This window comes from Cetorhinus maximus, chromosome 10 (genome assembly GCF_964194155.1).
Source record: "Cetorhinus maximus chromosome 10, sCetMax3.hap1.1, whole genome shotgun sequence".
Taxonomy (NCBI): domain Eukaryota; kingdom Metazoa; phylum Chordata; class Chondrichthyes; order Lamniformes; family Cetorhinidae; genus Cetorhinus; species Cetorhinus maximus.
In genome coordinates, this window is record NC_135888.1 from 87630031 (window position 1) to 87644601 (window position 14571).

At 38.2% G+C, this 14571-nt stretch overlaps 2 protein-coding genes across 2 annotated transcripts; one reads left to right on the plus strand and one right to left on the minus strand.

Annotated features, from left to right (window-relative positions):
- Window positions 1-176: 176 nt before the first annotated feature.
- Window positions 177-9902, minus strand: nop16 (NOP16 nucleolar protein homolog (yeast)). The gene is made up of 5 exons (XM_078550752.1): window positions 9715-9902; window positions 6306-6414; window positions 4276-4342; window positions 3821-3927; window positions 177-2452 (listed from the first exon to the last, which is right to left on the minus strand). The coding sequence occupies exons 1-5, from the start codon at window positions 9819-9821 to the stop codon at window positions 2312-2314; spliced, it is 531 nt and encodes a 176-aa protein (XP_078406878.1). The 5' UTR covers window positions 9822-9902; the 3' UTR covers window positions 177-2311.
- Window positions 9903-10117: 215 nt separating this feature from the next.
- On the plus strand, window positions 10118-13534 carry higd2a (HIG1 hypoxia inducible domain family, member 2A). Its single transcript, XM_078550753.1, has 2 exons — window positions 10118-10315; window positions 12609-13534. The coding sequence occupies exons 1-2, from the start codon at window positions 10165-10167 to the stop codon at window positions 12773-12775; spliced, it is 318 nt and encodes a 105-aa protein (XP_078406879.1). The 5' UTR covers window positions 10118-10164; the 3' UTR covers window positions 12776-13534.
- Window positions 13535-14571: the final 1037 nt, after the last annotated feature.

Sequence of the window (14571 nt, forward strand, 5' to 3'; positions counted from 1 at the left end):
CTGGAGGATTGCTAAAAATTTATTTTAAGTATTACAGTATTATCCAGTAATTAGTGTCTTAGCCACATTGAGTTCCGTGGGGGGGAGGAGGAGGAAAGCAATGGATTTACCTTTTCAAAAATTGTAATAGTACGCATATTTAATTATTTTTTTTAAACATAAGAGTCCGAGTGCAAAACAACCTTCCATAGCAACATGGAGTTTTAGTATCCTTGCGTATGTTATATTTTTGATATTCCTAATGTTAAACATAAGATTTTTGTAGTAGTGAAATTTATCCTACTTTTTCAGCTTTCTTTGGTGTATTAGCTCTATGGCAAATTGGCTACAGTGTTTGTCTGATAAGTGATTTCACTTCAAAACAAAATCATTGACTGACAACCAGAAAGCATGAAAGACACTATTTTTTAAAAATGCAAGCTTTTTCTCGTCAAATGATCTGCATTTTCCGACTTAAGTCGGTCTTTCCCCATGTTTTAATCCTCGCATTGATCTCCACTGTTTTTCTAATTTAGGAGCAGAATTCAAATTTTTCTTGAATATGTTTATGATTATTGAAGAGTTGCTAATTTTTTTCCAAGCTGTTAAAAAGTACTTTAGCAGAAATGAAGAATCCACTGCTATAATCAAATGTTGTATAGACAAGCGTAGATCTTGTGGTTAGTGCCAGGTGGCAGTGGTTTAAAATTTACACTTTTTTTAAACTTAAAAATCAAATTCATGTAAATCATAATACAGGACATTATCAAAAGTTGACATTGATTACAACTATAACAGAGTATATCCTGGAGAAATATTTATTTTAAAAATAATCATGGAAGTGAAGTTTTTCAACTGTGGAAGTGCCACAAATTGAGGAAACAAATAATTTGCTTTTAAAACAATTACAATTATTTGTAATTAATGATTTAACAGGAGTTGGATTTCCTACTGTTGACATTACATTTGAGATATTAATGTATAGAAATGGAATATGATCCTATGTAGCTGGATGAAAATAACTACCCATTCTATTTAAATGAGTGGACACTGAATTTCAACATGCTTCCAAAAACACTGCACTTCAGGCTGTTTAAATTGTGCTTATTCTTTTTACAGCATAGTATTTGCAGCACAGAAACACGCCATAACGTAAAGCAGATTCATATCAATGTTAAAAGCAAAATACTGCGGATGCTGGAAGTCTGAACCAAAAACAGAAAATGCTGGATAAACTCAGCAGGTCTAACAGCATCTGTGCTGAGAGAAACAAAGTTAATGTTTTGAGTCTGTACGACCCTTCTTCAGAGTTCTGAAGAAGGGTCATATGGACTCAAAATGTTAACTGTGTTACGCTCTCTCCACAGATACTACTAGACCTGCTGATTTTTCCAGCATTTTCTGTTTCATAGCAGTGTCTATAGTCCACACTGGCTTCCTCTCATCCTCTTTATCTAACCCCAAACATATCCTGTCTCATGCATTTGCTTATTGAGCTCTCCTTAACATGCATCAATGTTAATTGCCTCCATTACTCATGATAGCAAGTTCCACATTTTCTGGGCGTGGAGGATTCTCCTGAATTATTGGATTTTATTGACTAACTTATATTTATGGCCTTCAGTTCTGGTGTTCCTTCTAATTGGAAATATCTCTGTCTATCCTATCATACCCTTTAATGTATAAATTGATCCTAGTATTCAATGCTAGGAGGGAATTTATGATACTGATTAAAGCAGATGTTACTTTTGTTTTTCAAAATCGTCCTTTAGAGACATGAAATTTAGTTTGAAGTTTACAATTTGTTTAAGAGTTAAATAGATGAGCCAGGAAATAGGAACACATTTTCAATACCCACTTCTCCCTGACCTTGCCCATTGTTGGTAGTTATCATCAACTACCAGTTCAGGCCACATATGAAGCTTTCTGCTAGTCCAATGCAAAAACTACCCAAATATTGTTATAAAATGTGTGTTTTACTATAGTTTGATACTACACACAATCTGAACTGTCAAAGTGCATACATACACCTCAGAATCATCACATTCAACACCTAGTTGCTTTTAAACACAGCATTCAATCTTAATCGAAAAGCAATCTCAGATCCACAATTTAAATGATAACTAGCAGGCCATACCATTCACTTCCAGGAGTAGAAATTCACAAATAGCTCTTGTCTCAAAATTTACAGTAGCCCATTAGGGAAACATACATAATAGTCCCTTTACAAAATGGAATGGTATGCAAGAACTGAACTACAGAAGAAATCTAGTTCTCAAGGCTGATAATGTAGTTCTTGAATACTACAGTCCATAAAAAAAAAAATCTGGTCTCAAGATAAATCCATCTTCTCTTGAAAAGGAGCTACCAAAGCATTGTATTCACTTGGATAAAAACGTTTGTAAGACGCAATTTTATTCTTGATCTGATTTGGTGTGTCCTGGTAATAATTTCTCTCGTCTCTGGCCATTGCCTAAATGAAAAATGAAAAGCACATATTCAATGGCACCGATTTTAAAAACATTGTGATTGTAAATCTGTGCATAAGTAGTCTAGTACCTTGCCCTCCCAAATACCAAACCCAAACCTTCATTGCTCCTCAGCCTTCTTACACTCCTGCCACCATGCCAAACTTGGCTCCCTCTTAGATAAGCCTAGTTTCCTTTAATGGATCATTTGGAGGATACCAGAAGAGCCAATGAGGCACTCTTAACTACCTCCTTGGGAGCAGCTACCCCCAACTGCCCATCCTACTCTCTCTTTGACCTTCCCACCTATTTTGCCAATCTCACCATTCCACTCATCCCTCCTAATGCTGACAGTGTGTGAAATCCCCCAGTGGATCACCTATCATCACCCATCTCATTACAGAATCTCTGTTCACTTGTGAACAAAGTCCCCTGTCATGCAGGAGCTCAATGTGGATGACTGCATTGACATCATAGCCTTGAAGGAAACCCAGATGAGGGGGAATGACATCACCCTCCTAAATGAAATCTCCTGCTTGGCTACACTGTTCATTTCAACATTTGCCCACCCCAGACTATTGCAGTGGCAGTGTGCTTCATCAAATCATGCTTGGATCTATCCACCTACTCCTTCAGAGTAATTGTTATCAAGTTAATTGCAGAAAGTTTTTGCAAGTGACAAAACTAAATTTCCAGTTAAGTCCTCCTTTTAAAAAAGTTTTCTATAATGCAATTCAGTTCAAATATTTCTAATTCTGAAAAGACTTACCTGTAATAGCAAAGTGGCATGCACTGGCCACCCAGATTGGTCATATTCACTAGGATATTTTACTGAATTCCTGATAACTATTTGGCTACTGAGGTTTACAATATTAGAATGCTGAATATTGCCAAATATCGCAATAAAATACTCAAACACTACTGCTTCACATTCTAACTTTATCGGTCTCTCTTTTTCTCCCCCAAAATATTTCTGGAAATGTCAATCGTTGTTTCATTTCTCATAGAACTTAAAGGCCACAAGTAATAGTGAAAAATAAAAACTGGTGCACGAATAACAATAGATATCTATGTTCCAAAGATTGTGGATAACTGCTTAATCTTCTAGTCCTAGAATTGACTTTAGTTTTAGTCTCATCTATCTTTGATTTCATTTTTTCATTAAGAAATTTAGTTCCAATTTTAACTTAGTTGGTTAAATATAGCAACTATTCACTTCCACATATTAAACACTATATCTCACCACTCAGACAATAGTCCCATGCTTCTGGTACAATTGTTTAACATTTTGTTGCTCACTTTTGTATCCTGCCAACTCTACCTTCTAAAAGCTGAGCAATGTTACATGAAACTTATTTTTAGATATTCCATACCTTGTAATTGTCCTTGTAGTTCTCAACCATATGTCGCACAAAGTCAATTAATTCTTTGGAGAGGGTAGTATTTTTTACTTCTGGAAGGCTAGCCTCTGCCTCTAGCTCTGAAATAGGAAAAGTTTGGGAGTAATTTATATTTCACTTTACAAAATTTCACATTCAGAAAATTAAACAAGGCCATTTGTCTATATATAGGTTCCTTTATGTTTCAATTTAAATGCCACTTATTACCAGGTATATTTATTCAGTAATACATCAAAGGAACGAGTTATGAATTAAGCAAAACATAAAACAAATTTTCTTGGATCTATTAGTCTCATCCTCTGCTAATCCATACACAAGAATAGGTCACAGCCTCCCTGGCGGAATCATTAACAACTGCGATAATAAAAAAACAGAAATGCTGATCTAAGGGTATGTAAAATGAAAATAAATGACAACTGGATACAAACCTTTAATGACATATGGTTTAATATTGACTTGTTTTCCAACTTTTGAGGCTGTTTCCATTTTCATTTGCTGTAAAACAAATACAGGAACTGTAAGAATAATTTACACAATCTACCATTATTTGTCTACAACACTATAAGCAGAGCATAACTTTAGTGAAACACAGACTTTGCAAAAGAAGTGCAGAAATGCTGAATGAATGTATGCAAAAATTCTTTCCTCACTTTATGCATAGAGACAGTACGAAAGACAGCTTTTGACCAAAACCATATGTCTCTATTTTTTTCTCCCCCACAGGATATGGGTGTTGCTAGGCCAGCATTTATTGTCTATCCCTAATTGCCCTCGAGAAGATGGGGTGATGAGCTATTTGAACCACAGCAGTCATGCAGTGTAGGAACATCCAGTGCTGTCAGGGAGGGAGTTCCAGGATTTTGACCCCATAACAGTGAAGAAATGGCGTTATATTTCCAAGTCAAGATGGTGTGTGGCTTGGAGGGGCATTTGTAGGTGGTGGTGTTCCCATGCATCTGCTGCCCTTATCTTTCTAGACTGTAGAGGTGGCGGGTTTGGAAGGTGCTGTCGAAGGAGCCTTCGTGAGTTGCTGCAGGGCATCTTGTAAATGGCACCCACTCTGCCACTGTGCACTGGTTGTGGAGGGTGTGAATGTTTAAGGTGGTGGATAGGGTGCCAATCAGGAAAGCTGCTTTGTCCTGGATGGTGTCAAGCTTTAGTTTTATTGGAGCTGCATTCATCCAGGCAAGCAGAGTGTATTCCATCACACTCTTGACTTGTGCCTTGTAGATGGTGGACAGGCTTTGGGGAGTCAGGAGGTGAGTTACTTCGTACAGAATTCCCAGGCTCTGACCTGGTTTTGTAGCCACAGTATTTATATAGTTTGTGCAGTTCCTGGTCAATGATTCCTCAGGATCTTGCTAGAGGGGGATTCAGTGATGGTAATGCCAATGAATGTCATGGGGAAATGGTTAGATTTTTTTCTTGTTGGAGATTACCTGGCACTTATGTAGTGCGAATGTTACTTGCCACTTATCAGCCCAAGCATGAATATTGTCCAGGTCTTGCTCTATATATACACACAGACTGCTTCAGTATCTGAGGAATCGTGAATGGTGCTGAACATTGTGCAATCATCAGCGGACATTCCCGCTTCTGACTTTATGATGGAGGGAAGGTCATTGATGAAGCAACTGAAGATGGTTGGGCATAGGACACTACCCTGAGAACTCCTGAAGTGATGTTCCAGGACTAAGGTGATTGACCTCCAACAACCATAACCATCTTCCTTTACATTGCAGCTGTATGGATTTGTTCTTGTAATACTCTCAACAGTCTCCACTTCTTGTACTGTATACTGAGAATGGTGGTGCAGTATGACATACCCAAGCCTAATTAAGTATCTCATGCTGTGTCCAAGTGAAAAGAAAGTAATACCATAAAAGTGTTAAATGTCAGAATTCCACAACATCACAATTGTTCAAAGTCTATCACCCAAAATCTAAGATTTAAAGTAAAAACTGAAATTCAACTTACTTTAAGTTCAAATAATTTGTAGAAGTTATTTTGTAGATATTTAATAGAAAATAAGCTAGTTTATACATTTCCTCATCACACTTGAGAAATCACAAGGCACTTCACATACACTGAATTGCTTTGAAGTACAGTGCAATCACAAGAACATAGGCGTGTACCATTGAACCTCAAGTCACCCAAAAAAATTTAAATCATATTTCCATTAATGTGTATATATCAAGCTTGGTGCTGAATTGAAACGCATGCAGCAATAAGACATAGGTCAGAAACAAGCAAACTTCCAGGCTCACAAAATTCAAACAGGACAAACTAGGAAGTAACAAACAAGTGCACACAAGATGCTAAGGTATTGAAGGTGCAAGTTGAACACCACTAATGTAGGTGAATATTGCAGCTATTTTGCACACAAAACTGTCCCTCAAACAATAATGAGATAATAGACAAGGCTTTAGCATTAATACAGAATCACGGTTGTATATACCTTGTTCTTCTTAATCGGAATTGCACGGTTTGGGTCAGATGCCAAGCCCATGTCAGCTAAATTCTGAGCAACTGTTTTCTTGATATTCCATGCTTTTCTTATTTGTGCACTTTAAAAAATCAAATCTTCAGTTAAACACTTTGCTCAGTTATTAAACATTAAGACACCATTTGTATAACATGTCAAAAAAATATCTGGTACATTCCAACAATAATTTAGTGACTACTGCAAATAAACATGACAACAGGATAACTACGAGTGAACTATTTAAAAAATTTATTGAAAACAAAATATTTCACCAATCCTACTAGGAAAGTATAGGACTGGAAAGTACTCTGGAGTTTATCTGGCCATCTTCTCAAGGGCAACTAGAGGTGGGCAATAAATGAATGTCCAGTCAGTGAAGCCCAAATCCCGTAAATGAATAAAAAAACCAAATTGACTGCTCCCTCAAATATCTATGCAATTTTTCCTTAAATATTTCCCCATAATACCTGCCTTTAAGGGGCCTGGTTATCTAAGTCGGCTAGATGACTGTGCGTGGATTAGATTAATGCTAACTGCGTAGGGTTCTATCCCTGTTTTGACTCAGGACCTGTCTCCCCACCCTACCTGTGGTTAAAAAAAAAAAATCACAGCACTTAACTGTGGTTCAGAAGATAATCTCCAAGGGCCTACTTCAGGCAGAGCACTCAAGAAGTAGTTCTGCCTATACTACCTCCCTTGCTAGTCAAATGCAGACATTCACCACCTTCTACGTCAGATAGTTAAATCTAAATGTCTGTGTACCTTCCATCTTCTAAGCTTTAGTCTGTATCCCTTGGAATTTGTGGCAATATTGAATGTATTAGTCAATTTTTCTGTTCCTTTAGGAATCTTGAATAAATCTTATGTAAGCATTTTCTCCAAAGTACAAAATTCCACAACCTCCCTTTATCACTCAGATACCAGTTAGATATCAGTTTAGTTGCCCAATTCTGCACTGCCTCCTGTGTGTGGATATTCTTGCTGTAATAAGGTGAGGTTGGAATACAAAATTTAGGCTGATACTCAACTGCAGTATTGAGGGAGTGCTACGCTGTTGGAAGTGTTGTTTTTAGATGACACATTAAACTAAGGTCTCATCTTCATTCTCTGGAGTATCCAAGAATTCAAAATTCCATCTCAATGAGCAGCAGAGAAGTTCTCCCTGGTGTCCTGGTCAATATATATCGCTCATCCAACGTAACAGATTATCTGGTCGTTTTCTCATTGCTGTTTGTATAACCTTGCTGTGTGCAGATTGGCTGCCACGTTTCCTACAGTACAACAGTAACTACACTTCAAAAGTACTTCATTGGTTGTGAGGTGTCTGCAGTTGTGAAAGGAGCTACATAAATGCAAGTTTTTTCTTTATCCCAAATGCAAACATACCTGTGTCTTATATCACTTCTATCACCTGGCTATACAAACCACAATCCATTTAGCCCTAGTACCTCACTGTGTTGTAGGCTTTGGTAAGCAATGCACCAATATCCATGGATCCTCTCTTCTGATGTTTTCTGTTACCTTGAAGTATTTAACTTAGTTTACTATGATTTATTTCCTGATTCTAGTTTAATGATCTTGTTGTGCACATTAAATGGCATCAATCCACCTTCCTAATCTGTGCAGATCCCACTCTTTCGTTTATCTATTGGTGTCATCTGCAAAGTTGTCAGCTGTTTTTGTCCTCAGCCTTTTTAACCATTCTGTGCCATAATGGCTCAATGGATATGGCCTTCAGAATTATCTATATCAGGTACACCACTCTTGGTCCTTTGCCATGTTAAAGAAGTGTTTTCACAACTACCCCTTTCTTCCTCTAATTTAACAAATACTTGGGAATGGGCAGGTTGTCTTATGAGGAAAGGTGGGACAGACTAGGCTTGTATCTGCTGGAGTTTAGAAGAGTAAGAGGCGATTGAACCAGATAAGATCCTGAGGGTCTTGGAAGGGTGGATGGAGGGAGGATGTTTCCTCATGTGGAAGAATCTAGAACTAAGGGGTCGCCCATTTAAAACTGAGATGAGGCAAATTCTTTTCCCCTCAGAGGGTCGTGGATCTTTGGAACTCTCTTCCTGAAAAGGCAGTGGAAGCAGAGTCTTTGAATATTTTTAAGGCAGAGGTGGATAGATTCTTGGTAAGCAATGGGGTGATAGATTATCAGGGGTAGGCAGGAAGCAGATTTGAGGTTACTATCAGATCAGCCATGCTCCTATTAAATAGCGGAGCAAGCTTGAGGAGCTGAATGGCCTACTCCTTGTTCATATGTTTCAAAACCACTCAAGTTTGTCTTTTATTTCATACCTTCCTATCTTGTGGACTAATTGAAAGAAAAACAAAACTTGAATTTTTCATAAAGAACCTTACATGCCTTCAAGGTATTCCAAACTACCCCACAACCAATTACTTCTTGAAATGTAGTCACTGTTGTTTTGTAGGCAATGCAATTGCCAATTTGCATAGAGATAGGTTGCATATAGTAACATCATTATTCCCAGCCAGAATGGGGATGATTAGTTCATACCCTTGTCAATCACTGGGATTGATTTTAGACACATTAACTGAATTTTACTCGAAAATCACACTACTTTTATTGAGAGACCTAACCACCCTACTTTGGTCATGAGTTCTGTTTGCTGTAGAGGCTTTTTAAATCTCCATTCGCTGAGTTGTTTTCTGTAAATTGGACTGTTTGTTGCGGGTCCAGTCGTAAGTACTGTCTCACTTCCAACTCATTGGCCGACAGTGGTTTCAATAGGAACTCTGCCCAAAAATAGAACTAATGACCAGTTAATGGATTTTAGATTGAATTTATAGCAAATTCGTTCCACATGAACCTCCTCGCATTATTTACTTCATCTCACCCAATCAACTTATCCCTTTATTCCTCCCCTCACCCCACCCCGTGCTAAATGTTTGCTGGTCTGCGTTGAAAACTGAATGTTGGGATGGGACACTGGAGAATGTCTTGCTTTTTTAAAAAAACCATCAGATTCAAATATGGCACCTGTGACAATGTAGTACGCTCTTAGTACTGCACTGAGGCAAATCACTCACCTGACACTCAAACAAGGATGCTGCCGTCCGAAACAATGTTAATACAGCGACAGGAGCCAAAGGAATCAAGAGAAACTCTTGAGTTGGTTACAGGCAACCCCACCCGCACCCGCAAAAAAAAAACACACGAGGGAGGGGGTAAGGATAAAAAAATGAAACTATTACCCGGCGATTAAATAAACTATTAGTAGTCATCGTTATTTTCCGACTGATAGAAGTTTCCAGCACTTTGGAAAAGGCTCCTCAGCGAAGGGGAAGCCCGAGTCAGAGCAGCTTCCTTACTGAACACAGACTGGAGGCCCCGAACCCCGACCACCCTTATACTCACCACTCGATCCGCGGAGCTGTTTTCTTCAGCATCTTACGTTTGAGCTTTTTCCGATCAGATTTGTAATCATACTTCTTCCTCCTGCTTTTCCCTTTGGCTTTCGGCATTTTCCAGCAAATGTCCGCTCGAGCTCAGCCTCGTGTCTCGCCCTGCCTCAACTCTGACCTCTGACCCTCCCCCAGTCAGTTCCAGGATTCCGTTTTATTAACAATAAAAATAACCTTTCGACTACCAATCTAATCAATTATCTTCTGAAAACATTTTTCGATTAAATAATTCATTTAAGATAATTCCGATTAAGATAATAAGATGGTAAAGGGGGGTTAGCTGTCAATCACAGGCCGAGGCCCCTCCTTTTAGAATGAGCCGCGATGTGGTTGGGTGTCAGTCACGGCAGAGGCCCCGCCCTCTTTTCGGTTCCGGTCACGTGTCGCAGCTCGGCGGAAGAAGATGTCGATGAAACGGTTTTCTGCTGCCTCGGTGCTCGATTTAACGAAGCCTCCGGATATCGAGGGCTTTGCCCCGCTGGCCAGACCCAAGGAGGAAGGATTTCGAGACAAATTTATAAGGAAAACGAAGGAAAATCCGTTCGTGCCAATCGGTGAGTGGGCCCTGAGGGAGGAGGTGCAAGTTATCGAGTCATGACTTTGGGGGGAAAGCGCCTATTCAAGGTGCTTCGATGCTGAAAGGAGTTAAAAATAAATTTGCCCTTTGGGGATCTTGTTCAAGAACAAAGATGAATACTGATCATTAGGTATTGAGCTTATTAACTTTTCATTGTGTCCCTAATACTACTGTTCCAATTGTAAAAAATGAAAAATAATTACGCAACTTTTTTAATGCATTGGCGATTCTCTTTTTCACTGCATTTAAGTGAAAAATAGTCTGTTCAAATACGAACTTATACAGGTCAATAATCTAACTTAGGTGTTACTCAAACAAAATCATCATTCTACAGATATGACTGGAAAAACTGGTCTAATTTAATCACATTGGTCGACTTAACTATAGTGATGAATGGTGTTAAATTCAGTATTGCTACAGATCCAGATGCTATAAAATGTATTATGTGACGCTCTTTGGTTTATATCAGGATTTTAAGTGTGTTGTTCTAAAATGTACTGTTGTATACTACTGAGCAAAAAGAAAATTATAACACATCAACAATGCTTGTAGCGATCAAACTCAGATTGTAGTGCCCTACTGCCACACTGTGCCCAATCCACAAAACTTATTGTAGAATCATAGAATGCTTACAACATAGAAGGCCATTCAGTCTGTCGTGTCTGTGCTTGCTCTCTGCACAAGCAGCTCAGCAAGTCCCATCCCCCTGCCTTTTCCCTGTAGCCTTGCAATTATCCAATTCCCTTTTGAAACCCATGATTAAATCTGCCTCCACCACATTTTCAGGCAGTGTGTTCCAGATCCTAACCAGTTGCTGTGTAAAAAAACGTTTCTTCTCATGTTACTTCTGGTTCTTTTGTTAATCACCTTAAATCTATGTTCACTAGTTCTCATCAATTTTCCACCAATGGGAACTTTTCTTTCTACTATGTCCACATCCCTCATGATTTTGAACATCTCTGTTAAATCTTCTCTCAACCTTCCCTAAGGAGGAACAGTCCCATCGTTTTCAATTTATCCACATCACTGAAGTGCCTCAGCCCTAGAACCATTCGTCCAAATCTTTTCTGCTCCCTCTTTATAGCCTTCTCATCCTAAAGTGTTGCACGTAGAATTGGACACTACTACAATTGAGGCCGAAGCAGTGTTTTATAAAAGTTCACCTTGATTTCCTGGCTTTTGTATCTATTTATAAAGCCCAGAATCCCATCTGCTTTATTAACCACTTTCTCAACCTGTCACCTCCAACATTTTGTGCATGCAAATGTACCCCCAACTGTCTCTGCTCCTGCAACCCCTTTAGAAGAATTGTATTCTTTTATATTGCCTCTCTTTGTTCTTCCTACCATAATGTATCACTTCATGCTTCTCTGCATTCAATTTCATTTGTGACCTGCACACACATTCCACCTCTTCTCTGCCCACATTTATGTTCCAATACCGACCTTTGGGGAACCCCGTCATGCAGCTTCCTCCAGTCCAGAAAACAATCATTCACCACTGTTCTGTTTTCTGTTGCTCAACCAACTTCATAGCCATACTGCCACTGTCTGCTTTATTTCATGAGCTTCGACTTGTTGACAAGCCTGTCATATGGCACTTTATGAAATGCCTATTGGAAGCCCATGTATACCACATCAACTGCATAATTATCATTAACAAAAACAGAATTACCTGGAAAAACTCAGCAGGTCTGGCAGCATCGGCGAAGAAAACCCCATCTCAAACAAAAAAACCTCAATCAAATCAGCTAAACACAATTTTCCTTTAACAAATCCATATTGGCTTTCCTTAATTACTCCACATTTGCCCAAGTGACTTAATTTTGTCCTGAGAAAGCAGTTGAATTGTAAGGTTATAATCCAACTTTGAATTTAGTGCACAATGTTTAACTAGTAAAAAGTAATATCTTGTTGACATAATGTAAACTAATGCCAAGGTGGCAAAATTGAGAGCCACCTATGGCCCTCAAAAAGGCCAGACAATTCTGTTCTAGTTCCAACGTGCTGGTTATTCATCTTTTTATTAGATGACAATGGAGATTTGCAAAGGGTATATTTTAGCACTGCTTTCTCATTGGTGTCTAAGCTAAAATAGGACATCAAGATCTGTTCATGTCAACAACGTGACATTTCTGCAAATTCATTGGAACACAATTTTAACTTTGTGTAATTCCTAAGGCTCCATGTGCACAAAGACTAAAGCTTGAAATCCCTTGGACTATAGTTTTAAATGTCTTAAGATGAATAATGAAATGTTTTCTTTTATAGGAATGTTAGGCACAGCAGGTGCTCTTACTTATGGTTTGATCGCTTTTAAACATGGCAAGACTCGACAATCACAGCTGTTAATGCGAGCACGTATCTTTGCCCAGGGTTTCACTGTTGCTGCTATCTTGGTGGGTGTGGTAGCTACTGCAATGAAGCGCAAGGAATAAGTGAATTTTCTACACTGTTGGTGTTTGTGCAGGAGCATCTGAAACTGGAAAATGTAAAATGGTAAACAGAGGAAGTTACTTTGTGCATCCTTTCTAATAACTGAAACATGAAAGTGATTGAAACTTACTCCAGAAATAAAACTTCAGAATTCAACTTTCTGGTGAGAACTTAATTTTAAGGAGTTACAAGTGCCAAACATATTTCAATATGAGCAGTGTTGGCTACAGTATAACTGGATCGCTCTGTTGCAAAGGAATCCTCTGTTAACAAATATAGTGGATTTGTGATAAAGTCAAAGATTCCAAACCTTGTTTCACATTCTCTTCCATTTCCATGTGCACTTTATTTCACTATGCATAAGTGACAGGTCTTGACATTGAGTCGGTGAACTTTTGCCCCTCACCTTTGCTAATCTGTGCCCTAGATGACTTGCTGTCTGATTCACCCTGTGGAGAAATGCCAAGCTCCCATTCTTTCACCTTTGCACAATTGAGGTTTAGTCTGGTCAAGAAATATAGGCTTCCTGCTACCAACATGCTGCACTTTATAAAAAAAATGCATAGAGGCTGTAATAAAACCAATCTAACACTACAGCTTGCACCCATCCTTAAAACACCATAATGTACATTATATTAGATTATTTAAAAATGTATTCTGTAGTTCAATCATCTTCATATTGAAATGTGCTTCAAAAATTGTTTTGAAATAGATGTTTAAGACATTTCAATGGAAATAAAATTACAAATGTTTAAAGTTTACTGTCTAGAATACAATGCAGTGCTTTGTTCCATACTGCTTTGTCAAATTTGTTACATCTGCTCATTCAGGAATCTCAACTGTGTCATCTGTATTCAATACTTGAAAACAATTTTTGGAGGTTCTTTGTCAGCAGACTAAATAGGTATAAGAAATTCATTAGGGAGAAAACTGCTGGTTTGGTTACTGTTTAAAAATGTTACTTTTAAACAGCATGGTGTGGAGCATGTCTTTTGTTATCTTAAAATTGCAATTCATTGTTCAAAATGAGTTGTTCGTATTTATTTTGATTTTTAACATGGATTCAGACACTAATACATTTAAGTACCTATCAAGACTTTGGCTTTAAGAGAAGGGGAAGAATTGGCAAGGAAAAGTTCAAATATACCTCAATTTTGTCAAGACAAAACAAGGCCTGAACTAGTGGCTACAATTCATATTTGCCTTTACCTTTTTTCAGGTTTTATTTCTGAACTGCAAATAAGGCCATCAGCTACGTTCAGTAAATAGTGCATCTACTTCAGAAGTGCCATGATGCAAAGAATGGGGCTTGCTGGATGTAGTAAACCACATTCAATCTACAGGATCTGTGATGGAATAGAACTTACACTGGCTTACACTGCCTTACTATCAGTAAAGTCTTTCACTGATAATTGGACTCTGCATAGAGACCAGCTACAGTGATTGAGTCTTTGCTATGGTGTCAACACTGTACGTTTATATTTGAGACTTGACCTCAAAGCAGACTAATATTGAACTACTACTTCCAACACTGACTAACCAATCATTCGAGCATGTCTAAAATACAATTAGCTCAAGAGGTACTAGTGAACCAAATATTCTCTGCCAATTGTGACCACCAAAATGAGCATATATTTCCTGGGGCTGATCTACAAGGTGATCAGATGAATTGAGGATTTATTTTCTCTGCAAAGCTGATTTATTTGGGATATGTGTGCCATGAGCCTGCGCTGTTTGAAAGCCATACCAGGTGATAGGTTTATCCTTTAGGAAGCGTTTGGATTTATATGGATTACAG

What these genes read in the sequence shown, in the direction of transcription:
- nop16 (XM_078550752.1), bottom strand. Translation starts at nt 9,821, where the DNA reads ATGCCGAAAGCCAAAGGGAAAAGCAGGAGGAAGAAGTATGATTACAAA. An exon ending in ACAGCTCCGCGGATCGAGTG is followed by an intron (nt 6,415 to 9,714) that starts GTGAGTATAAGG and finishes GATTTTTTAAAG; the next exon opens with TGCACAAATAAGAAAAGCAT. An exon ending in ACTACAAGGACAATTACAAG is followed by an intron (nt 2,453 to 3,820) that starts GTATGGAATATC and finishes TTTTTCATTTAG; the next exon opens with GCAATGGCCAGAGACGAGAG.
- higd2a (XM_078550753.1), top strand. Translation starts at nt 10,165, where the DNA reads ATGTCGATGAAACGGTTTTCTGCTGCCTCGGTGCTCGATTTAACGAAG. An exon ending in AAATCCGTTCGTGCCAATCG is followed by an intron (nt 10,316 to 12,608) that starts GTGAGTGGGCCC and finishes TTTCTTTTATAG; the next exon opens with GAATGTTAGGCACAGCAGGT.